At 41.3% G+C, this 26,889-nt stretch overlaps 1 protein-coding gene across 5 annotated transcripts in view; it reads left to right on the top strand.

Annotated features, from left to right (window-relative positions):
• Positions 1-26,889, top strand: part of NAV2 (neuron navigator 2) — a 224,661-nt gene that overhangs the window by 48,234 nt on the left and 149,538 nt on the right. For all 5 annotated transcript variants that reach the window (XM_084521979.1, XM_084521976.1, XM_084521978.1 and 2 more), the window contains exons 2-3: positions 9,657-9,774; positions 16,132-16,184. In XM_084521979.1, coding sequence (XP_084378105.1) covers positions 9,657-9,774; positions 16,132-16,184 — 171 coding nt within the window. The remainder of the gene's footprint in view (positions 1-9,656; positions 9,775-16,131; positions 16,185-26,889) is intronic.

Below are 26,889 nucleotides of genomic sequence, written 5' to 3'. Positions count from 1 at the left end.
AATATTAGTTGAGGTTTTTAAGAAGTGCCTGAAGTCTTCTGAAAACTTGGCTGCTTATTTTGATGGTTAAATGGGAGCTGAGCTCTTGTAATCAGGCTCTAATTGGGATGCCGAACCCTTCTGAGATCCTTCGTCTTGTTGTGCGTCTCTGGGAGCCAGTCTTCGCCACACAAATTAATGCTCTGCTGTCACAGAGTATTTTTCACTGTGTTAAAAATGCAGCTTAAAATAAAAGGAGGCCTTTCAAAAGTAGGTCACACCTAAGATTTGTCTAGCCAACTGTCCCACTTCTGACAGTGCCCGAGAGCAGGAGTGATGGAAGAGCACTGGAAATAGAAGCATTAGTAGAAGACAACACTAGAAAAATTTAGAAAGATAATTGGCCTTCTTATTCTTCCCGCTGCCATTAATAATCTTTAGAAATTCTGGAATTAATTTTCTAATGATCCATTTCAGTACAGCATTCCTGTCCAGAAAAGTTAAATGTGTATTAAGTTTTCTCAATTAAGGCTCAAGTACAGGCTTGAAGTAAGTGTGTGGTGAAGTGCTTCCTGAAGTTTGGATCCTCTTTTCTCTTTCATTTGTTCCTTCCATCTCCAGATTTTGCATTTATTTTGCGTGGGTGTTATTGGTTGCTGGACTTCTTAAATTTGGGGGTGGGGATGGAGGGAGGAAAAGAAAGGCAAGAGCCTTATTTTGTTATAATTCAGTGTGGTAAAATACGTATTGTTGCAGAAACACACAGATCTCAGCTCTGACTGTCTACATTTTGTGACGCTTTAATAAGATGGCTTAAAAGCTTATATATATGTTACAGTGGATTTACATTCTTGGCCAGGGATACTTTCTGTTTTCCTAGTATGACCTTGCTTGCTTGCTCTTCCCCCTATTGATAGAGACATAGATGCTGAGAAATTGCATTATACTTTTTTTTTCATCTTTGTTAAGGTATTGTTGTCTTTTTTTTTTTTTTTTAATTATTCTTCTCCCTCTGATTTTGAGGTACAAACATAATAGCGAATCCATGGCCAGGCAGACAGGGAACATATCATGCTTCAAAATTGATGGTGCACTCCATGCAGCTGCACTGCTTTTTCACCCATCTGTTGGTTACCTCTTGCTTTGCGTCCTTCCAAGTTAGAGAGAGCACTGCCTCGCACCAGCTTCCAGCAGCTTTGCCAACTGCAGAAGCATTGCCTTTCAGAACAAGTCTTGGACGCTGAACTAAACATTTTACAGAATGAGAGCGGCGCAGGTGATGGATTGTGGTGAGAGGCATCAGCCAGCCTGTCCCCGGGTAGGAGGACAACTTCCAAGTGTGGGTACGGACTGAGCCTGCTTGGTGAAGCATGAACCAGACCGAAAGAGAACGCTGTCCTGTCCTTCCTGGCTAAAAGAGGAGTAGGATTTGGTCTCAAGGGTCAGACAAAGGCCAATTTTTGTAGTTGCATAGTCCCTACAGCAAATTGCTTTTGTTACTAATTAATTAAAGGAAGTCTTTGTAATGTTTCTGTCCTCGCTATTGGGATCACTTTTGTTAACTTTAATCTTCACATGTTGCTAAAAGTTGAAATGGGTTAGTTATGTGCCTGTGGGACCAATTTCATTTGGAGTTGATTCATAACTGTGAGCAGTGGTTTTGGTAACAATTAATTAATGTTTTGTTAATTACTCCTGATAAATTATTTTTTGAAAAATAATCAGGAGAAAATGGACTGCGGGAATGAGTTTGTGCTCGAGATGCTTGCTACGTGGCAAATCAGGCTTAATTTCCAGCCCTCTTCAGAGTCTGATAATCTCCTTACCTCCCTTTCTCAGAGTCCAGCGCAGCAGTAACAGTTCGGCTGCCTGCCCAGAGGAGATGCTACTGAAGTCAGATCGGTTTGTGAGCCCAGGTTTAAAAAAACAGAACAAACAACAACAAAATCCAAGTGAAACTGTTGTTTGGAACAGCCAATTACCTTTTACACTTTTTCTGAATAGAGAAAATCAGTCCATCTTGGTTAGACAATTTCAGAAGAACTTCCTAGCTGTCATAAACCAGGCATGCCAAAATGACACTGGGATTTGGGAACGGACCATGCTGAGTACTGTAGCACCAGCTGCACAGAGCAGCAGTGTGTATTTAAGACTGCAGCTGCCTGAAGTGAGATGTCCTCCCTCAGTGGGCCTTCTTGCTGGTGCTAACCTCCCTTCTCACTGTGTCGTGCCTGTTGCAAAATGCTAAATTATTGCTCGTAGTTCAGGCAAGCGTTCCCCGACACATCAGAGGCACGGTACCTGGTGCAAAGTGGTGCGTTTCTTTGGCAGTGCACCTGGAGGGCTATTCTTCCCCCCCTACCCAAATCAAACAAAAACTGCTGGGGGCAGAGAGTGGCCTTTGCTGGAGGCGAGAGGTGGTGTGGAGACAGCGTGGCTACGAAGTTATTTGCTTTTCCTGAAGCGGTTCAAAGACACACAGAGGTTTTATTCTGTCAGAAGTGTGCCTCTTGAAGAACAAACAGCTAAAGCGTCGGACAGCTGTCCTTCAGCTCGGCAAGAGGGGAGCTGAAGCACTCCTTGCTTTGCACCTTGTCAACATTTGCAACGTGGGTTTTTTTTTTAAATATATTAAAAAACGAGCAAGGCAGTGTACAAAGGCCAATTCTCTGCTTCTAAAGAACGCCAGCAATGTGGTCAGTTCATGGGGTGAGTTGCGTGCTTTTGGGATCTCTGGTGTCTGCACCAGTCCCTGCCCAGCAACGTAGGCAGGTTTTGCAGGTGTCCACCTTAAGTCTAATTGAGCCTTGTATTTTACGGCTTGCATTTGCGATTGATAAAGCCCTAAAGTGCTTGAGCAATACTGTGAGTGCTCCAAATGTCAAAAAAGATGCATCTGTGTGTTGTTTTTTTTTTTGGCCTGGTACAAGCAGGCGTGGCGTGCAGCATTTTGGAGTTGGTTCAAAGTGCCAGTGTGCAGACACTGGGAGCATTTAGGTAAAGGGGTTGTCTCTCTGCTGGGTGGAAAGCTTCTTCTGATTGTGCTTAAAAAAAATCAAAACATGATTTTTTTTAGTAATTGAAATCTTAAGAAGCTGCAAATGCCTACAGAGTCTAATGCAGAAGGCCAGCTAAACTTAGTTTGCTGCTTCGTTATTAAAGAGAGACTTAGCATGTATAAAAATATATTGAACCTGTCTGAAATGTATTTCAACCCCTGAAGCTCCCGGAGCCGGAGGAAGCAGGGCCAGGAGGGAGCGGTGTCGGGCAGAGCGGGGTGGTAAGCGAGGAGCTGCCGGCGGGGGAGCTGCTAACGCAGTGGAACGTGGCTGTGGCAGAAACCTGACCACAGTGCGTGCGTGACTTCGGCTAAAATTAACCATCCGAGCTTCACGTGCCCCCGGGTATATCACCATTTAGCTGTGGACCACTTGAGAAGGAACAGCAAGCTGGACTCCAGCAGTACCCGTCGATGTTAAATATGCCAGTAAGCAGTACGACCTTCCAGGTCCCTGCTCGTGGGAGAAGTAAATTTTCCTGTGACCATTATAAAACAGTAAGCAGATCCTGGCTCCTTAATCACGGCAGCAGTGCTCTAACTTCAGCCTCAGAAGTGATTTTTCCCTTTCTTCTGCAGCTTCTTAAGATTTCAGTGGTTTCTCCTCGGAGTACAAATTTATCACCTTTCCAGATAAGCCCTTTTCTGTTGCTATTTGTGTGTGACAGTAAATGGAAATGGGGTTATTTCATGTCTGTGAGAGCTGTGGTATCGGAAAATAACTGGGTGTGCACTCGAGATGACGGTAGCAAACGTCGATAAAATGGTGCGTTTGTTTCTCTTGTTCTGGGGTCAGTCACATTTCGTTGGCCTGGGACCAAGCGGGTATCCGCACTGCGGCCGAATACGGCTTGGATTGGGTTTCGCTGATAGCTCAGCAACCAGCGCCGTCTCGCTTCGGGCTACACGCAGGACTTGTTGCAGGTGTTGGTGTTGCAGATCTGCTTTCTGCTCGTGATTTAAAGCGCTTGGCGAGGGGGCACTGAGCGGGTGGCCACCTGCTTAGCTCCCCCCAGCAGGGGTGGCGTGGAAAGCTGGGCAGCACTGCGAGCAGAGCCCGCTGCAGCCCCGCTGTTGCCTGCCACGCATCACCCGGGGCTGGGCTGGCCAGCACCAAAATGCAGTGGTGTTGGGAAACCTCCATGCTCGTGTGCCTTCTGTGCCAGGCCTGGAAATGTGCAACGGTGAAAGGAAGGTAAATAACCCATTTTCTCCTTTTTTTGTACTAAACACAGCAAAATATGCAGTAGATTAAGAGCCAGTATCATGCAGGCGAGGCAGTTTAAAACGTATTGCTTGTTCAGGATCCACACCGGATTTGCTTAACACCAGCTCGCAGAGAAAGCAGTGCATGCCCTGAAGTGCTGGCCCTCCGAGGGTCTGTTACTGGAAAGACTGGCAAGCATGCTAAAATTCACACACATGCTTAGCTGTGTGCTCAGCGAGCCAGCCCATTGCTTTTGAATAGTAGTTATATGCATGAGAATAGCTCTGCCCAGCTGGGAATCAGGATTTAAAGAGGGGGAAATAAATAGCCCCGGTGGTGTTTGTTTAAATTGCCCATTTCTCTATTTAATTTCCAGGGGTAGTTAATGTATGTGAGTGTCCAGTAAAGTGTAATATGCAGTGGAATACCTCCCACAAACTGCCTAATAACTTAAAGCTGTTCCAACAAACACTTGCACATGTGAGTAGAATAAATCATTCAGTTCCACTAAAAAGGAAAAAAAAAAAAAAAAATGACCCCCTTCTTCCCAGTGCGGTGGGAACCAAGACCTCAGCTCGTTGAAGCTCTGTTCCCAGTAGCTGAGGATAACTGGGAAGTTGCAGCACTTGAGTTAAATGGTGGTGTCTTCATGGTGTCATGTTAGATACTAACTGGCAGGAAGTTACTAGTGTCTATTTTTAGGGATTTTTTCCCCCCTTTCAACATCAGCTGGTAGGGTTTTTGGGTTAGCAGCAGCGCAGGCGCCACGCTGTAACCTGGATCCTGCTGGAGTTGGTTGGTGTGACTGCCCCTGCTGCTTAACACTGAAAAAAGCCTTGATCTATTCTAGTTGGGGTGTACGCTGTCAAAAAGATACTGTTCAGTTGTTATCAAACATCCATGAGTCTGATTCATGATAGGAAGAAAACAAACAGTTGGTCTGATTAGTTAAGAACTGGCGTGGTGGGGGAGGAACTAAAGTTTCGAAGACGTACTTGAGCTTTTATTCTGATGGGAAATTATTGGTGAAAATGAATGAATAGCATAACTTTTTACTTGTATAGAAGAGAGAAATTCCTTTTAAGTAGTTCTGTGTGAACCCTTTCCTTTTGTAACAAACACGCTTGAAAATACCAGCAAGAAAGCAAACTCCATGGGGTGGCTCTTGCATTCCCATGCAGGTCTCAGCTCTGTTTAGAGGATACCCTGGGGTAAATGTGGCTGCCCATCACCTGAATCCAACTGCAGCTGCATGGATATTGGGTCTCAACGGTGATCTCTGAAGAGTCCTGCCAGGTTCATTGCTCTCATAATGATCAGTGTCCTGGCTTTGACTTCAGACTGCTACAGCTAGCAAGGAAATGTGCATGTATTGGCTTTTGGGGTGTTTCTTTCAAGCTTAAGAAGAGCATGCGTATTACTTGCAGGTAGACAGAATCATCAGGATTTTTGCTTTTCACTGTCAAGTATGTGCCGGAGGCACTTCTCCCTTCTCCTGGCCTCCGAGTGCAGGCAGCAGTGAGGCCTGAGGTGACACCGAGAGCAGGGGTCTCCCAGCTGGAACCTTGGAACACTCCACTGCTCTTTCCACCATGCATCCCTCTCTCCCTCTTCTGTCTGCAACATGCAGGAGTAGCCATAACGAAAGGGGAGAGGGGGGACTGCAGTGGTCTTGTTGATTGAAGGCTTATCGATCTTACGTCCTTCTTCTTTACAGACAACTTTTAAAAGCTTTTGTGCTTTTTTTTTTTTCTTCTTAAAATCCTGCTCGCTTTGTGCAGTAATGTTGTAGCTGTGACTCATAACGTACCAAATATTTCCAAAATCAATATTTACCTGTAATGCACTTAATTCAAACCTGCTGGAATCGGTGGTCACCTGGAACACTCAAGTCAAACCTGATGGATTAAAAAAAAAAAATCACATTTGTTTTTAATTTCTTTCCAGATAATTGAATTCCTAAGATCATAGACTGCAGAGAAAAAACCTACCAAACAGCTGAGTCTACCATTAACAAAAGCCAGAACTTAGACCCCAGTTAAACATTAAGCTGACTAGGCTCAGACACAAAGACCTGCTCTGGTGGTAATGCCCAGATCATGTTGTTCCCTTCTTTTTTCCTAACTAAAATAATGAAGCTGTCTCCAAGGATATATATATATATATATTTCAATACTGTGTGAAATCGCCAAAAAGATTTAAAAACCCATACCAATATAAGCAGTATCTGACTAGTTGGAATTGTAGGTTGTTGGTCAAATATGTCGAACTGCAGGCTTTAGTATTTTTTAATTAGGTGACTGTTAAAGTTACTTTTTTTTTTTGTGTATCCACACCTCTGAAATCTGTTTACTGAAAGTACTGAGGAACACTCCAAATTCACATGCGGAGATAGGCATATATGAATGGAAAGTTCCTCAGCAGTGTTTTCCCAGTTCTTTTATTATTGTTTTCCCAATTATTTGCCTGTTTTTGAACATTTGAAAACATTATGTGCTTTGAAACATTTTTCATGTGTCTAGAAATAGCAGCCATTGTACGTGTTTTGTGTGTGTGTGTTTTTTTTAAACTTGTTTGTATGGAAAAGGAAAAGAAACATTAGGAATCGTATTTGTGTAATACATTACAAAGACTTGCAACAAACAGTTTTTGAAAACATCCTGGAAAGTTTCCATAATTAGCTTAATATATGCCATAAAAATGAGCAGTGACCATGAAGAGCTACTACAATAAGCATTGATAATTCTGCATTGGTAAGAATGCTTCAGAGCTTGTAAATACATAGCCCTGACAGCTTAAAAAAAAAAAAAAAAAAAAGTGAATGCTATGCATATTGCAGAGTAATGTGGTATAATAGAGCTTTCAAGGCTCGTGCAGATTTATTAAGATGATGATTTTCCTGAAAAAGGCTTTGCTAATCAACTGTGGTTGAATGAAATTATGTTCTATTACCTTAGACAGCCCAGAAAAAAGTATTTTCCCTGTGCTGGTGTTTGTTGATGTGTTCAATATAATATTTGATAACTGCCATACAAGCTTTGCTCACAGCTCTGCTAGCAAGCACTAACTGCCTTCAGCATACACTGGAGCAGAGGTAAAAACGTGCCAACAGCAGGAGTTTGGCTGTGCTACAGGGCTGTGTTCGGGGGGGATTTCACTTTTCCTCTGTCACCAGGAGGGCTCGTTTTGGAGCCAGGCTCTTTGCTGAACTCATGGGTATCTGTAGGGTGTGAACATAAGGCCTTCCATCCCTCGACGCAGCGAGGACAGGCCCGCTTGGAAGCGGCCGTGAAATGGCCGTTCTGTGGTGCCGGCCCGCTTGGAGGTGGCCATGAAATGGCCGTTCTGTGGTGCCGGCCCACCGGCACCTCAAGCCGCGCTGGTGCTGTGGTGTCAGGAGCTGCCCGACCAAGCACTGTTCTGTTTACGTGGTGGTCTGAAATGACCCAGCTTTCAACTGGTTCACCAAGCCATGGTGTTGTATCCACTTGAAGGCCTTGGTGGAGCTGACGGTGATGGCTGCCCTGTGGTGGCGGGGAGCCCAGGGCCATGCTGCTGCCTGCTGGCTTAGGGTAGCCCCAAACCTGATTCCTCCCGTTTTTTTGGGAGTAAGTGAGCCACTCTGGGAGGCAGGAAAGTAGGCACAGGTGATCCTAGTTCTTCAGAGTCGTTAGACCTTTTACAATTATCTTCCTGTTATAGAAAATGTTTTCTTGTAAAAGAAGCTAGGGAACACAATGTCTGGTTTGGGTGAAGCTTTGTTTGTGTTTTTATTTCCTTTTTTTTTTTTTTTTTTTTCCTCAGTCAGCTAGGGAAATCACTCATGTACTCGGCATTTATTTCATTGCAATGTTGTTCACTGAGGTGTCTTCTAGTTCTGTTTGTTCATTGAGGTGTTCCAGCGTGGCTTTCTTCTCAAAATCATGACACTGATGGCACAGGGTAGGCACATCCTGCTGATCTAAAGGTGGAAATAGAGGGTAAATGGAGAAAAAGAAGGGTGTACGTTTCAGATTGTGAATGACTTGTGCTGTTGTCAGCAGTGTTTTACAGATTAATACAATTAAAAGGGAAGACTAACTAAATAATAACTAGTCAAAACATCTGCTCTTCAGTTCATACTAACGTGGAACCAGCAAGTGCAAGAGGAGCATGAAGTTACAGCCTTTGGAGCGCAGTGCTAGAAAAGCCTGTGGGAGCTGTGTTCATGACCATGACGCAATTTCTGGCCCCAAAAGTGTGCTAAATACTGTCCTAAAGACACTTGCCTCTAGGTCAGAGTTTCACCCACCTGTGTGAGGCCTTTGTCAGTAGCAGAATGCTTGAAGGTTTGAGACAAAACAAAACAAATGAACCATCCAACCCCAGCCCAGTTCCTGGTGGTTTTGTAGGGCCTGTGGTGGGCTGACAGCGGCCACACGGGTGGCACTTCTACTTTCCGATGACTGAATTGGGGCGTTGCATTTCTAATACACTAGGGACTCATAAGAATAGGGGGGCAACCTTAATATGTCCTTATATTTAAAGGTAAGATCTTGATATTTAGTGGGTTTTCTTCATTTCTTTGGAGTAGAAATAGTTCATAGAGAAAAATCTTCCCTTAAATTCTGTGTTATACTAAGAAATGATATTTAGTTCTTAACCACCAGGAATTCCTAGTTGAGTATTTTACCTACTCCTTTTTGATAACCTGGCAGGAAAAGATTTTATAAGCTCTCTGGTGATCGTGGCTACGCTGCGCTAGCATCTGGTGAGCTGCACTTGATACAGATTAAAGACAGATTTTGGCTTGACTGCTTTGTTTGCTTACTTTTCAGATAATACATCTTAAAATAAACCCCAACAGTTAGATGTTGGCACGAGAGATTAAAACCAATTTAATAGGCCTATTTAACCCGTGAGATGGAACTTAAGGTTGGTAAAGGTTGGTAGATTTAAAGACCTTTAAAGGCTTGTCAGGTAGTACAGCAATGGAGTTTGCTCAAAATCGAAATGCTGCGTGGTTAATATGTACCAGAAGCTGTTGTTGGAAAAGAATCTTTAAAATCTCTCAAAAACAGATACGAAGAATGAACGTCAAAGCTGCTGATAGGGAAGCTAAGGTTACCGCTGTGGAAGATTTAGTTCACTGTCTCTGATGATCCATTCGGGCTGTAGCATGTTGGGAAGTTTACTATAGTCTTACGTGAGCTTTGATGTCAGATTTCTGAATAGGAAAAGCCCTGCTATAGTAAGCTGAATACTTGATCTGCACAATGCCTTGAATTTTAATGGTGTTGACTTGTTTCAAACGGCAAAAAAGCAGTTCTTTCAAAGCAGCCTCTCGGATAGAGACAAACAAAGAGCTGTGATTTTTAAGGTTGATGTTATGACTTACAAATTCTTTTTGTTTGTTTATTTTCCTCCTAACAGATCTATACGGATTGGGCTAATCACTATCTAGCAAAATCTGGCCACAAGAGATTGATTAAAGATCTACAGCAAGATGTGACTGATGGAGTCTTATTAGCTGAAATAATCCAGGTTGTAGGTGAGTGACTTTCCTCTCTTTGTACCACGTATCTTTTTGTACCAGCCTGCTCAGAAATTGACTGTCTTATCTACTACATAAACACAGTGCAGGGTTGGGGGGGGGGGAACCCTTAAACTGCATGCCATTATTTGGTAATTTTCTTTCAGAGACTTTGCTAATTAATTTGATAAAGCCTTGTCATAAAGAATAGTGGAAAAATACTTGACGTTGCTGATAAGATCTCCTGACACAGTAATATCCCTCTGTACAGCTGAATTTTAAAAAGGCAACCGATAAGGTATTTATTTATTTTGCTAGGATGCTGTTAGACTTCACTATCCTTGTTACCGATACTGTTTTGGGATTGGTCTGAACATAGTTCACAGTGATACTTGCCTGCTATGTTGCAACTCCTAGTTGGATTTGGAAAATCCCTGCATGCAGCTAGGAAAGAAGAGGTATGATTTTCGTGTGGAAGAACAATGAAATATTTCATAGCGAATTTTCTGATGAGGAAGATGATTTATCATCAGGTCAAATCTCAAATGCAGGCTAAATTCTGCCAAGCCTCGAGTTCCCTCGGTTTGCAGTAATATTAGTGGATAATGAAGGTTTTAAACAATTTTCTGCATTGGCCCCGTGTAAAGCTGCATAGTCTCCTTCTTCCCTTGGGCCTGGATCCTTCATTAGTTCCTTCAGAGGCTCATCCATCTGGTATCTGGGATGCCACAAAACACATGCATGGGCCAATGGAGATTGATGGAATCAGAAAGCCTGCTAATGGGAATTAGGACGACTATTGTTAGAAGCAAACTGACAGATTTGAGATGCAAATGAAGAAGACAGCAGTGAAGTAACAAGACATCAGTGCATGCATATTTATGTGGGTTTGAGATGCTGTAAACGAGCTAGTTCCCTGATTTAAGGTACAAATATGTAAACACTGTTCCCTGATGAAATCGTGAGGCATCGTTCCAGTAGCACCGCTAGAGCTATACTGGAATACATCAAAAAAGATTTAATCTCTATATGTTACAGAGCAACATCAGATCTTAACATTCTACAGACCTGTCAAGCAGCAGTTACGTCTCCGTTCGCTTCATAAATATCCAGCTACCTCGTGTGAACACTGTTGTAGAAAAATTTTGCAGAGAACACGAGTGTAACAATGCCACCATCAAAATGTGAACCTGGTTGTACAAGAAATTTTTGAGTATTGACTTGTGAAAACTTATAAAAATCGATTTATGCCCTCTAAAATAATCAGTAAAATTGTTGCTTACTTTATTTTACTTGGATTCACCTTTATATTTTTTAGCTATTCTGAGCCATTACCTTTTGGCTCATATTTAACATTAAGTCTGCAGGACGTAGGTTTTAAAAAAAAAAAAAAAAAGTTAAAAATAAAATCCTGCAGCAAGTACTTTAAATAAAGTTTTGCATATGAAAGAAAGTTCCTATTTAACCATACTCAGTTGAATCCTCCAAATTAGCAGTGAGGAGAAAATCATTTGTTTCTGATGTGTATGGCCTTAGGCACGCTGCATCTCATTGTCACAGAGATGGTGATAATTTTCACACATAGAAGTAGCTTTAACTGTAGCCTGCAAGATAAAAGCTTTTTTTTTTTCTTATTTTTTTTTTTACTGACAATCAAGACTACATCCTAAGAAAGCTTTGCTAGGCAGTGTAAGAGACATTTTTCATTTTTTTTGCCATTCTTTCTTATGGGTAAAAGTAGCTATGAAGATGCTCCTTTCTGTCATGTGAGTGTAGTGTCTGGAGATTATCTAAACTTATCAAAATTAGTTCAGGTATTCATTACACATCTTTTCTTGTGTTCACCATCTGAGATTTATGTTGCAGATGTTGAATCTTGACATTTCAGTTCTCAAACTGTCAAGAGTAAGCATTTTTTTTAAATTTTATTTTTTAATCAAGTTTCAATAGAGTTGATGACTGTGCAGACACAATGATTGCAATCCTTTCTGCTCACCTTTCTATAGTGAAATGGCTGTATATTTACAAAAAGAAATTTTGTAATTAATAATACTTTGGTAGTTCTTTAACTTTAGAATCCAGTCAAGGATTAAATCTAAAAAGATGTGAAACCAAACATCACTGCATTTGATTTAAGAGGATATGATCTTCAGACTTAAAAAGTGCTGGTGATAATACAAAAGCATTATATGGTGACAGTTTATTCTATTTGCAAGTCAATTGAAATGTATTTGCAGCATTCTGGTTTACTTCAGTTCAAAAATTATGAGTCTATAACAGAATATGTAAGTAATCAATGCCTTTGTAATACCATATAAATCTAGTAGCTATATATATAAATTCGTGAGTGCAGGTACACTGGGTCTGAGCATGATCTGAAATTGGTGATATACATTGTCAGTTGGTTCCCTCTGAGATCCTTCAATTTTCAGGAATTCAAATTGATGCTGAAATTAAACTCTAACCCAGTCCACTAGTATTTTTCCCATTACTCCAGCTAAGTATCCCACTTCAAACACATACTATGGGTTATCTCAGAGTAGCTTTTGTGTGCAGATGTGAAAATTGTACTATTACCTTTGCAGGGGAAGCGTATAGGTTTGTATTTCAAACCAGAATCTTGGGATCGGTTTAGCAGTGATTCCTAGAGGTAACTTTCGTCATATTTTGGGTGGCACATTATACAAAAGTTCGTTTTACAAATGTTTGAGTCACCATTCAGTTAAAAGCTTCAGGCCAAAATGAGCAGACGTAGGATGTACATTGCACAGCATTCGTTCAGGCATTCAAGAAAAAGTAATCTAATGTCTAAGCATACACCTGGAATAGTGAATAATGGAGAAGAGCTTCTAAGGTCATAACAGAAAGCTTAATTCATTATTATGAAGTGTGTGTTTGCTTTTTTTTTTTTATGAGTGATTAAATCCAATTTAGTTCTATGGAGTGCTTAATGAAATAATTCTGATTTCTTATCGTAATTTTTCATGCATTTGAAGTGTCATTTGCTGAAGATTTTTTTTTTCCAACAGGGGTGTTTATCCGTAGCTACATAAATGGGAAACTGGCCAATAGATTTAAATACTTCTTGGGTACTTTTAATGCCAGAGGTTCCTTTTCACTTTTGTTTTCATACACTTTCGGCTTGTGGCTTCATAGTATGCCTTCTATCAAAACGCATAAACCCAATTATTTGCCATGCTTTGACTCCGACCCTGTTAGTGAAAGCCCAATGCCACTCATTGCTGCCTTTATTACAGAGTACAGCTGGTTTCTTCAGTCTGGCTTAGCACAACCCTCAATCCGTGTATAAATGGGAAAAATCTGAAAATACTTAAAACCAGCTGAACCCAAATTCGCAGTATCCACACAATCAAATAGCTCTGGTTTTATGAAAGCAAAGTGCTACAGAAAAGCGGGTAGCATGAATATGCCCTCAAGGCAATACTGGTACTGGACAAAGAGTACTCCTTGTGTTCTGTTTGCATGCACTTCCATATGCTTCCACAGTCATGGCATAAGTGTTACTGTGGTCCTGCTAGCCATCTTATCTGGCTCGTAGTCACATTAACCCTTGTCAAGCCAAAGCCAATACAGAGCACATGGTCTGTGTAGGATGCGCTATTTTTGGTTATTTCCATTGCTGAAGCAAACCTGGACCTTGTTGTAGACCAACTTCTGTAGGACCTGCACTGGTGCTAAACCTGTAGTGAAGAATGCTAATTTTGAACTCCTTGTAACCAAACAGGCGATGGAGAACATGTGCTGGAAAGAAATGCCCACTGGAGGGAGAGAGAAAGGATTTCAAAGAAGAAGGGCTGGTGTGGGGGGCGTGTAAGTTCACCAGACTTGCAGTCAGTTTGGAAAAAAATCACCAGCATTTCACACATCTGTGGTTATGAATTTTCATCTTGCTCAGGGTTAAGATACAATTTACAGGCTTTATGATTGCTTGCAACTTCCAGTTCATGCTAACTGGTGTAGTATTTCTACATGGCCCTGAGAAACAGAAGCTGTAGGAGTTGCCCATTTATCTCAGCCAGAATGCTGTGCTTTTGCAGCTGTGAAACTTGACGCTTTTCCAAGATCCTGCAGCATTCAGTGACTTATGCTATGAGCTGTGCCATCACGCTGCCCGTGAGCACACCACACTGTGTTATTTAGGGAAACTCATTCACTGATATCTCTTGCTTTCCAACCTTCTCCACAAGAAAAGCAAATTATGTAATGGTTGCTGTCAGTGCTATTCCTTGCAGCCAGGTAAAAGGGTCAGAGGTGGGCTCCTGCTTACAGACAAGGAATGGGAGCATCAAAATGATTTTCTGTTGAATTAAGCAGACTCCAGCAAAATGCCCACGGGCCACTTGGATGCATTTACCCAGCCTAGTATGAATCTCTGACTTCTTGCCCTGCTTCGTGTAAATAGAGGCTCGAGTTAGAGTTGAGCCCCACTGCCAGTCTTGCTGGTCGCTCTCTATTACACCTGCTTTTCCATAGCACTTGTATCAGCAGAGAAGAGGCAATAATTGCTACAACTTAGTGAAAGGAGAAACCAAGAGCCGTAGGTGAGGTGGGAGTGGATAAGGAGGAGAAATGGTAGGGCATGAGCCTGCACACGGGAACGTGACTGGCTGAGGGGAGGCAGAAATGGCACCAAATGGAGAAGGTAAATTGGAGCAGAAATTCCAGTTGTGGTCACTATTCTGATTCCCACTTACTATTTGTGGTCACCTACATATTATATCACCTGTTGTAGGTAAGGACAACAATGTAAAGCGAATTGATACCTAATTCAGAATGAATGAAGAATTAGCAGCTGGTGTCCAAAAACCTGCAGGCTCACGTGAGAATTTTGGAAAGAAATTCTCAACATTTAGATACTTTCAGATAGGTGAGTCTGAGTAGTTTGCACACAATAGCTTAAAAAAGGGGCTGATAATTAACTGTAGTTAGCTAACATGGGTTTAAGATAAATTACATACCATTTTGGAAGTTATAGAGAACTGGGGAAAAAGCTGATGTATTTAAAGGAAGATAGATAAATTTACCTGGGTTATTAGGGATATCTCTGCCCAAACAAGAGAGAAGCTCATTCAGAACTTCATTTGTCTCCTTTCAAGTAATAATTACAAACAGTGAAAAATTATATGAATAAGATCTTATCAAACTCATCTGCTATCAGTTTTTGGAATTAATTATTATTATAAATACAGTTGATATATTGCCTAGTTCAGAACCAAGAGACGGTAAATATTAAAAGATGGAAGCACAAGATCTGTAAACAGAATACAAATAAAACATTTTTATTTCCATAAAACTGAATCTGTTCTTGAAATAAATGCATGTTCTTTGTATTTAGAGGCCGATAAGCTATCCTGGGAAACAGTACAACAACTTTATCTGCAACCTTTTTCATATTAGCATCAATTCCTAATGCATTACTGTGACATAAAGATGTACTGTGACACCTTGGTGTATAAAAACTAAGAGTAAAGAAGTTTTGCTAGCTCCTTGCTTGACATTTTTATGACTGCTGTTGGAATACTGTGCCCTATTTGATATTCCTAGCTGAAGAAACATAAAATTAGATGGAGTTCTGACTGAGGTCCTGACGATAGACATTAGGTAGAAAAACCTATCTTGTAACGTACAGGGTAATGGGAGACAACTCCGTTCAATTCATCAAATGGGAGAGGAAAGCCTGCTTTTAACACAGAGAAAAAACTATGGGAAACAGGGCTTTGATTATAACTGGTTCTTCAGGCGAGCACAGAAACCATTTCAGGGCCCAATACTGAAAGGTGAAACTGAGCAAACAGAATGAAGGCAAACATTTAGACACCTCCGCAGCTTATTTCTCTCGAGACTTTAAAGATTAAAACTATGTATTTTTCTGCAATTGTGTTCCAGGTGAGCCATGGTTAAGACGCTTCAAAAGTAGTCTTGTGATTTCAGCTTTTTAAAAAAATAAATAAATTAGACTCGATCATAATTTTTCTATCTAAACTTCAACTCTACAGAGCACGTCAATTGACAAGCAAGCATCTCCACATATGTAGCATGCACTTTTCCACCCAGCAGTGATTCAGTTTCCAGAGATTAAATCTTTTTTGTAGTGTAAAGGAGCTACCCGTCAGTGTACAAGATGTTGCCAGACCAGTTGTTTTCTGGCTCCAGCTGTCTCTGGAGGCATGACCCACTAGAAAACTCCAGCTGCTTTTTTAGATGGGTCTCAGTATTTCACACATTCGCTTTGATTGGACAACTACAACCTTAAACCCCTTTACTTAGCAAGCAGCAAATGCTCTGCAATTGATTGGTATGATGTCCTTGGTATAGTTTGTGCTTTATTTTTTATTTTTATTTTTGATTTTTCAGCAAATGAAAAGATTGAAGACATCAATGGATGCCCAAAAAATAGATCGCAAATGGTAAGTAGTAAAGTGGTTTGTTGTTTGCATGTATGTGGCTTAGTATTGAGTAAGCTTTTGCCACTTCAATGCTTGGGACTTCTAATAACAATTCTGAACTAGTTTCTCACAGTAGTTGAAGTTCATGTATAATCTGAAGAACATGAACACTGTAAGTCTTTGTCCCACTCTCCTGTACAGGCTTTGAAATAGGCCTAATCGTCTGGCATATACTTATAGTGGATATTGTTATCGGTACTTTACTGGGGGTTGAAATCAGATGATCTTTAAGGTCCCTTCTGTTACAAACCATTCTATGATTCTCTTTTATATTTCTGAAATATCACATAGCTAAAGAGGAATATACAAAACTAAAATGTTGGTCCTTGATACATGTAGACAATAGTATTGTAAAAGTAGAGTTTTATTTTAAAGTTGGATTAAGAGTTTCTACGTTCTTTGAAAAGGAACAAAATAGATTAGCAGAACACACTAAATGGGGGGGGGAAGTCAAATTGCAAACTACAAGGTCTTTTTTATGTAAGTTGTTTCTGACTGATGAGTTTTGATTTGTAAAAGATCTAGGTTTGTGTCTTGCTTGTAAATAACGTTTGAATGGAAAAAAAAAAAAAGAAGCTAGTACAATAACCTTAAAAGCGTATAGTACCTTGAGAGTATGTTCGCCTTGAGTATCAGTGAAACTAAAATTATAGGCATAACTTTACTAAGCAAGTAAGTAGTAAGTAACTGATTTTTACAATGCCTCTTAGGCAGGAGGGTTTCAAATTTGTCATTTGAAAGAAGGTTATTGTGTATCTTGAGGAAAAAAAAACTCATTTCACAATAAATATTCTAAAATCTCCCGTTTGCATTGTAAATGCTCGCTTTGGGACACCAGAGCATTTTTTCAGTCTATGAAGCTATGTTAATGTTTTTCATTTTTATGGCTCTCTTCCCAACTGTCCCCACCTCCCAGACCGTAACTTGAGTACAGCTACTCACGTAGCTGAGCAAGTAAGATTAAAGATTTGACAAGAGCTTGCTATCTGAAGTCAGGAGCAACGCTGTGTTCTGCTCTTCTGTTTGGGCTTTTTGTTTTTTCTTGGAAGTTATCAATCTTGCTCAAACCCACGGAGCAAGCACTCCTTTAAAAAGAAAGCCATCTGAAAGATTTATCGCTGCTACTTTTTACTGCTTTGAAGAGACTGGTTGCTATTCTTGCTGTATCCACAGCAGCTGTCTGGAGCATAAATAATTGAGGAAATTTTGACAATTACTATAATGTTCCACAAATGCATTGTAAGAACTGAATTTCATTGAGGACTGGAGTATAAAACAGAGCCCATAAAGTCGTAGCCAAGTTGCTTAAAGTCACTATTCTCCATAAAGGAACAACATTGTTCTGTTTTATAGCCTGATGCACGCTGTAGGTTGCTTTTAGAAGACAGATCTGGATATAAAAGCATGCAGAGGGTGTGTGCTGCGTCAGGAGTTATGAAGAGCGTTGGCAAGAAGTGTTTGCTCTGCACTTCCTCCTCCAAGGCTCTAATTTTGTTCCGGTCCCTGGTTCAGGAGGGTGGGGTGAGTAGGGCTGGCCGTTCTGTGTCACCCTGCTCGTGAGACCGAGCCCATTAGTCATAGCCAGGCATCCCCAGTGGTTTTCCTCACATAAAAGCAGGGATTATGCATATAGCTTGCTTTTGCAGGAGCGTGCGTGTTTGCTGAGCTGTGTAGCATCTCACAATGAAGAATATTGAGGCAAGAACAGAAGTTTCTTCATGGAGGTTGTGCTCACACAGTTGCTGGTGGCGTTTAAGGAGGTGACCCTTTTCCAGGTTTCCTGCATTCTGGGGACAATGTGTACATTACACTGCTTATTAGGCATAGCAGTCTTCATCCTTAGCATTTCAGGGCACTTTTCCTCTGAATATAGCTCACGTGCCTGAACAGCCATCTTCCAGAGTGTGGGCCCTGTTTCGTGTGTGTCTGATACTTCTGTACAGAGGTGATGTCTAGTCATACTTCTTAAAATGAATCATTTTCAAACCCGTATCTACATTGTAGCATCTGTAAGCTGGGCATCACAGTGGAGTAGATGAAATAAATAAATAAAGGCACCATAAATGACACTATGCTGATTAATAGAAATAAAGCACAGCTTAACAGGAAGCCTCCTGCCATCATCTTTTCCCCTTGGGCAGCGACCTGCTTTGTAGGCTCGCCATGCCATGGGCAGAGAGACGTGAGAGATGAATTAAGAAGAGCTGGCTCAGGTGTGGCCAGATGTGTCAGCCTGGAAAGCTGGAGCGGATCTGTGCCTGCCTCAGCCCTTAGGAGTGTGTGAACACGAGGGGATTTGCTTCCATGCGGTGCGATCCTAAGCCAGCAAAGCCCACCAAACCTCAGAGAGCTGAACCCGGAGCCAGAGCAGGTCTCCTTGCATCGCTGTTCCCATTACTACACAATGTTGGAAAGCATCGTACAGATTTGCCCAGATTGAGCGTTAGATACAGTTCGGGTCTGTCAGGCTCGAAGGCAGTGCTGCTAAGCCTTGTCAGATTAAGTTCAGTACTGCAGAACCATTTGGGACCATCAGTGTCTATCAGCCTCACCCCGGTGCCAGAAATGACATGGCAAAGGCCCCCACTGACTCCATGAAAAGCCCCCTAGGTGAGAACCTCTCCCCTGTTCTCCTCTTGTCTGGGTTTCTCTGTTCTCGAGAGCATCTCTGTCTTCTTTTGCTCCAGATAACAGTTGGCTGTTTCCAATATATAATCTCTTATAGTCAGTTCTATATCTTTTCCTCTGCAAAAGAACTTTTTTTTTTTCCTTTCAAACCCCTATATTTTTGTACTGTGGATGCTTCTCTAAACAAAAGCCTGTAATTGGGGTGATTAGTTCCAGCTGGCATGCAGAAAGTCTTGTGGTTAATGGAGGATGTAGTAGCATGGAGCGTAGGCTCTGGGGCCAAGAAAATTTGGAGATGATCAGCAGAATTGTATTTAGGTTTTTGGAACGAAACACAAGAAAATATTGGCGTAGTTCTTGAGAACTGAGGGAGGGAGGGTAAAACAAGGCTGGTTTCCTCTCCTACCCACTTCCGAAAAAAGCCTGAGGTCAATAAGCATGAGTAGGGCTGTATCTTTGTTACTGTTTGGTTACAGAAAAGCAGAGATGTTTTCCTTTCTAACAGTCAGTTTGCGTCTTGTTTTGGGATGGTATTTGAGCTCAACGTTTGACATCCTGCAGTATTTGGGCAATGTAGGAGATGCTGCATGCTACCTTCCCTTGTAGGTAGTGCAGATAATTCCTATTCATGTGAGTACCTCAGTGAGTGCTATTACCAAGGGGTTCCTATCACTTCAATTTGTAAAAATGATTCTTGTTTTATCAATAACATCAATATGTTTGGGGTACTTTTATATACTCTTCTTATACTTAATTTTTAATATACTTTTTATACTATTTTTTTATACTTTATCATAATTACTTTATCAGCAAACAGGTAGAGTATGTAAGGGATTTCTTTTACACAGATACCAAGTCTGGCTTTAATGGGAGCCTGCAGAAATCCTGCTCTGTAGGTGCTGTGTCCTCCCAGGGAGGACATGCGTTTTGTAAAATGGTTGCAGCTTTTGAAGGAAGTTTCACTGCAATTCCTTTAGCACAGCGTGATAACTGAGCACATTATTATCCTCAGTATTAATGTGTACTTCTTGCTTAGCACTGCAAGGAGAGGGAGAGAGAGGTAGTTGTGTTACCTGCTACATAGAAGTGATAAATCATAACAGATGAGGTAACAGGAAAGATAAAACGATACAAGACATCTGAAAGATCTGAGATCTGTGGAGAGCAAGGTAAAAGAAAAAGATCTGTATCAGCTAAAATAGAAGAGACTGGGGAGAGTGCTGACTAAAGAAAGCTAATTTTTAGAATGTGGACTGGAAGACATAGCAGAGAGGAGAGGCTTGGAAGTGGAGAGGTATGTTGGCAGGCATAGGAGACAACTGAAGGTGGGACTGGAAGAAAAGATAAAAACAGCAGCAATTTTTCTTGTAGGGAAGGTAGAGTTGTTTGTTTTTTTTTTCATCCTGAATATAAAACTAAGAAATATTGAATGTAGTAGTAGAAAGAGATACCTGTATTATTTAAGAAAAAAAAAGAACGAGAAAAGGCTGATGAGAAAATAAAAGTTTTTTAATGGGAGAAGTGATAGGGTGTTACCCGTACTACTGGAGCTTGAAGGAGTTGAGTGATAGCAAAGCTGTCATGCTGGAGGGAGAAGAATGGTGGAATCTGTAGGTGGATAGAGGAACTCTTTCATGGTTTCATGCAAAGCCTGGGGAAGTTGTGGGACACCCAAGAAGGCAAGAATTTGGACAAACAGGCATGAATATAGGGTGAACCAACACCACAGTTCCTTCCTATAAATAGGGTAGGAAATAACTGTGGTTTTCATGTCGGTTTGTGGTAGGGCTTTATTATTTTTAAGGATGATCGCTTTGTGTATGTATGTAAGTATCTGTGTTATCAAGTAACAGAGGAGGGGTTTTCTGTGTGTGTCTTGACCAGAAGCTTTTGCAGAACCATTCCTTTCTGATGCAGACATCAAGTTGCACTAGTAAAATGCTCAGTCTTTCTGCTGCTGTCTTGCAAACGTGAAGAGTCCTGTACTGCAATGTGGGCCAGAGCCTCCTATTCTTCCCACGGACTTTAAGAAATTTAAGATGAAGACCCTTATTTTCAATACGTTCCTTTTTGCAAGGAAACATCACTCCAGTGATGGCAATTTGACTGCTAGTTTAGTTTTTGACTGATTACTTGTATTGTGAAAAAGAGCTGTTCTGCAGTGTGTTTTGGACATCCCAAGCCAAACAGCAGCCTGTATGAGAACTCCTCAGCCTGGCGGGGCCCCTGTTTATAAGTGTGCAGTGCAGGAAGTTTTAATTTCATTGCTAAAGTCAATTTGTTCACTTGTCTCCTCCATGTGATCTGTGCCAGGTTCACTTTTTTTTAAAAGAAAGCACAAAACTGCTTCCCTCTTTTCATGACAGATGCTGAAATCTTTATGATAACGGGTGTATGGCGTATGCTGTACATATTTGTGTTCTTAATGGATGGTTTAATGACTGGAAATAACAAATATGAATGGTGGTGTGATGTAGCCTATATGTAATGGGTACACCTGAATACACCTGAATGAGCTGGTTGGCAGGAGTACTGTGAGCTGAAACTGTCTGCCTCGCTTGAGCAGCTCCCTGTGTGTATAACATCCTCTGGGTGGGTGAGCTGGTGCTTTTTGTACAAATAACTATAAGCAACTGCTGCAACAAACACAGCTAAAATATTCATAGTCATCTGTATTTTTCTCGAGGAAATTATTATTGTCAGTTTTAGAAACCTCCTTTTCAGAAGGGGACGCCTGGCGCGTTATTCTTTGATCTTCCAGACCTGGCATCCTCTCCAGCCTGCTCCTCTGAATAAAGGCAAGTTGATAGCAGCAGCACTGTCCAAAATTTGCCGCAGCCAGCCACAGTAACTGTGTGAGGGCGCTGCCCCAAAGCCCTGCAGCAAACTGGGGTAGAAACCTGGCTGCCCGGCCACTCGGTCCCCACAGCCTGCTGGCCGGGAATGCGCTGCTAAATCAGGGCAGCAGCTTCTCAGGAAGGATCAGAAGCATCACAGGCATTTTTTTTTCCCCCTTTGCAAATTCCTGCTGTAGGGTTTTTTGGAAACACATCCCTGCGGTTAAATATAGCCGTGTATTTTCAACTAATGCTTCTCCAAGGTTGATCTGAAAATGTAATAAAGGGAAATGTTTGTGTCTGCTGTTTTCCCGGCTTTACTTGGGGAGTTTGTGCCTTATGGTCAGCGTGTGTTTACAGGTTTAATCTGTTGAATTTTACTAGTGACAAATGGATATCTTTTGGCCCTGACCTGCAGCGTTTTTCTTTGTGGCTGAATGTTAGTTTGAAAGGAAGACATCAGCTGGAGCTGTGCCAGCCTGCCCAGCGGCAGACAGCAGCTTCTCTCCTAGAGCTGCTTGTGGAGGCACGTGGCCAAGCGTGCAAGTTAGGAGTGTGGAGCACTGCATTTTCCCTAAGCTTCCTGTGTTGCTTTTTACCATGTATGAACCTAAAGTACAGTTTTTCCTCTATAGAGGAGGCATTTCCTCCCTGCTGGGAACCTTGCATGGTGCTCCTTCCTTCCCCTCCTCTGTAAAGACAACAGAGTCAGGCTTTTGCGTGTCGTCACGTAGAAAAGAATGATTTACTACAGAGGTGATCTGACAGGTTGCTTGTATTTAGATGTCCTTTCTCACTTTCTAATGAGTGTTGCCCTTAGGTAACATTCATTTAATTGTCTGTATTTTTTTTCCAGACGCCTGGACTGTTGTTGTTATGCTATTATGCTTACCAAAACTCTTCTGCATGTGGAGACAGGAGAAAGGCATTACATGCGTACTGTTCTGCCCGTTTGGTGGATGTATATGACACCTTTGGAGATGCTGCTTATCACAATCTGTCATTCCCATAAGGGACTGTCTTCATGGTCCCTTGTGGTCCGCTCTAATTTTGTACCCTATGGAGTGATGCTAGAACTTAGATGTCACTCTGCAAAAACGTTAGGCCCATAAGCAACAGGGAATTGACTTTAAAAAGTAATTTTAAAGGAAAAAATGGAAAATAAGAGCTTAACTATAAAGGAGTAGTTAGATTTTATTTGATCACTTATTTCGCTGTTAATTTAAGCCAAAATCTGACCTCTTGAATACCTGTGTTTCTGTGCCCCTTGTGGATTAAATAGATGAAACAGCAAATATGTGAAGGGGCCAGAGTCATTCCATGTCAGTATGTGGAGATCTCTGTCTGTATTTGCTGATGTCTTTCACTTGCATATTTACACATAAGACTGGAAAAATAGCTTTTATAACATGGTTGCTCTTTAACATTATTACATGAAATATATGCTTTCCGTAATACTCTGTAAACGCAGTTTCTTGCTGTGTTTTGCTTAAATGGGGAAAAACGGGAAATTCTGGGTGATGGGGTTTTGCCTTCCTGTGCCCATGTGTTGGGGCACTCGCAGTGTATGATGCTGTGGTCCTTGAGAGGCCAAACCAGGTGCAGCAGGTTGTTTTACCTTCACTGGGATAATGCTGGCATTGAATTTGGTGCTGTGAGCGAAAATCGTGCTCAGACAGACTAAAAGGTAAAGAAAGCCATTTGTCTGGCAGTTTCTTCTGGTGCTTAGGTCTTAGTTTCTTTGTGTAGTGCTGAGCACTTCACTCCTGAATACTGGAAATGGATCACAGCTTATGCAAGCATTCGTACAGCCCAGAGAAATCAGCTTGGTCTCCGTGCCTTGTTAGGAATTGTTGATTACCAGCCATCTGCTGCATTACTTGCTCATCTGCTGTAGCTGTGTGAGAATGGCTATTTTAATTAATTAGTTTTAGGTAATACATATCCAGAGCACCTTATCATTGGCTTTTTGAAGGATTATTTTTCTTAGACCTGCCTGAGGACAAGCCCAACAGTAATATTTACCTAAATGATTGTGTTGGAGAGCTGCTGTAGAAGATATAACCTAGGATCCAGGTGCAAGGCAGGAGGGAGCACAAGTGTGGTGGTGTCCCAGACCAGAACAAGTCAGGAGCAGGTGAAGCTGTGACCTTCAGGCACGAGGATGTTCATCAGCCACGGCGGAGAGCACACACTGCCTGGGAACAGGCTGTGGCAGCAGCTCTCTTCCCAGGGCTCTTTTTTTAGGAAAGAACAACTGTCCATGGCCATGCTGCAACAGCTCCTTCAAATGACACAGCTATGAGATGATCATTATGTTGTTATGTTGTGTTTTTTTTTTTTTTAAACTGTATTTGAAAAATGAAACCAGGACATATGCTGGTGTCCTGCGATCCCACTTGTAGTAATTGAGAATCTGTAACTTGTGTTACTTAAAATTAATTTTGGCTGGTGGGCTGCTTTATTATTATAAATAATCATTTAATTAGTAGGATAGTACAAATGAAACTTTTTTTTTTTTTTTTTTTTTTTTTTTTTTTTTTTTTGAGGCAAAAGCTCCGTTTGTGTATTTTTTTGCAACATGAGTTTAAGTTCCAGGTTACTGCTGCAAATTCAGGCTAATAGTCTTCAACCCTTGGGCTAGTGCTTCTGAAAATACAACACAGCATACAAAGGCCTATGCTTACAGGAAGGAGTAGTTTTAGCATCAGTCATTCCTTTAAGCATTTATGCTCTTAAAAATATTGTTTTGTATAGCATTCAAGGATGTTTTGGGAAGAACCAAATGCATTAGATGGACTGGAGACGTCGATTGTATTTTACATTTAATCCCAACTGCACAGCACTAGAAACACAGCTTCCACTCTGAAGCCCCAGATAAAAGAGGGTCTCCTGGGAGCAGCCATGGAAAATGGAAAGGAAATGTTGTGGGACTCGCTGCAGCCCTCGCTACGTGTTCACTGAGCACCCCTGTGGCATTTTTCTACCCGGTCCTGTCTGCAATTGGATGTGAGATGTAGTGCCCTTAGTGAGTGGGCAGTGTGGTAGGGGCTAAGCTCAGGTCAAGTGTCTGTTGAGACCAGCAAGGAGTTTCACTCCTAAATGCATGGTTGTCCTGAGGGAGGATAGACTGCTGATAATTTTTGTGAAGCTGAATATGTCATCTTCGTTTAACAAATCATAGTTGAGGACATCTCAACATTTCAAATTGCACAAAATTGTCATCTGCAACTTTTCAGGTATCTTTAAGTCTTGATCCTGAAAAACTGATCAAAAATATTTCCAGGAATATTTTTTTAAGAATTGACCTTTTTCTTAAGGAGAAAAAAAAAAAAGTTTCTCTATTGAAAGGAAAAACTAAAAATAAAGTGAAAAGCTGAATGTCCAAACAGACTAGGGAAATTGGTGCAAACATTGCATCTGCTTCTCCCTTCTTCAACAGTGCCATGCTGTTTAGAGATGTGTTGCACAGAAAATAGGGGAGCTGGGGTGTTGTGCAAGCCCTTCTTCAAACTCCCTGGGACTGAGGCCATCCCCCTCCTGGTATGACCGGTGGCACCATCTCCTCCCTGCTTGGGGACCTGGCTGTTGACAGGGCTGTCAAAAGCCTTGCTTTCTATGCTTCCGCACACAGGCAAGCAGCAGAAAGACCAGATTAGCTTGGCAGGACTTCTGAGTCGCGTGGGATTTCCTAAAACCATTCCAATAAAAGTGCCCTTTGAGATCAGAAATGTGGACATCATCAACTGGAGCTTTCTCTGTGGTGCTTCCTGCACGCATTTCTGTTTGTAGTAGGTGTGTTGTGAGTGCAGCTGTGGATATGCTTTTGGAAAAGGAAAATTCAGTGTGGACAGGGATTTCATACCACGTATGTACTGTAGGAGCCAGGTGGGTGCCTCGTGTAGCGTGTCCAGGTTCTGTGCATTTTATGGTATTTATGCTAGGCACGCTGATATAAGCCCCCCAGCAGAAGAGGTCTTAGAGGTCTTGATTTGTACAATATAACATAAAGTGGAGGAATACTTTTTGTCCCATTATTCCCTCTTAGGAAGAGCTGAGGTACAGGTATATTTTGACTAGAATAGATACCAATGAAAATGTATTTTAAGCTGAGCAATAGTAATTAGTGTTTGTATTTTTCTTAGGAAAAAGGAGTTTGCAAATTTCCCTTGGTATTTCTTATATATACATATGTTTAGGAAACAGTGTAAAAGGAGTATCAGACGTTATCTGAGGGTGGAAAAAGAACAAAAGTCCATGAATTTAAGGATTGTCAATGTAATGACTTCAGATTTTACAGCTCTTCATAAATTTATCCTACAACAATATTAAGCTTGATCTGAAAATACAGACAGGGAGTACATTGAGAAACATCTTGGTGGAAACAGCTCGTGTTTGACTCTTTCCTTGTTTTCTACGTTGTATGAGAAGTCTGCTGTCATATTGCATAAGAGCTGATGAAGCTATAAAATTTCACATGAAATCAATCTTCATTTTCTTTTTTTGAAAACTAATACACTGGCCAGAACGTGGAGCCTGAGGTCGAATGGCAAGTCCTGTTCTGAATATAAGCGGTGGTTTTTCTGGATGAACTCAAACTCCACATTTATCACTGTAAAAGCTGGGAGCAGAGGTCTTGCGTCACAATACAAGAAACACCCTGTGGCTTCCAAGGGAAGGAACCTACAAGAAGCTTAACTCCGGTTGTTTGAGAAAAACATCTGTATCTGTCAAAAGGGCAGCACTGTTTATAATTTACCCTGCTCTGTTTGACTTGGCAGACTTGAACATACAGCTTTAGGTGTAGACACTTTCCATATTCAAGTCTTTGTGTAACAATCAGTGTTCAGCATATATCAGTGCCCATGTTGGGTCTCCAAGCTACAGAACGATGATATTTGTGGCTGGGTTTTTTGTTTGTTCCTGCTATGCTCTGTTCTTATACAGGCTTGGGCATGTTTTCTAGGCTATTTTCTTTCTAGCACTGACAAGAATAGAAGTAGAAATTGCTATTATATGACAAGTGCAAAAACATCTGCGGGTGTTGTGGCCAGCACTGCCAGAAATACACAATTACTGTAAGGTACATTAGAAAATAGAGGGAAAACTGACTCATGTGCCCAGGAAAGTAATGGTGCAGTGAGAATTAAATAAATGTAGTTGTTAAATTTGGGTGTATTGAAGTGTTATAGACGCTAGGA

The sequence above is a fragment of the Aythya ferina genome (assembly GCF_964211825.1).
Source record: "Aythya ferina genome assembly, chromosome: 5".
Lineage (NCBI taxonomy): Eukaryota > Metazoa > Chordata > Aves > Anseriformes > Anatidae > Aythya > Aythya ferina.
The sequence above is the reverse complement of the archived record's forward strand: the minus strand, read 5'-3'. Positions and strand labels throughout refer to the sequence as shown.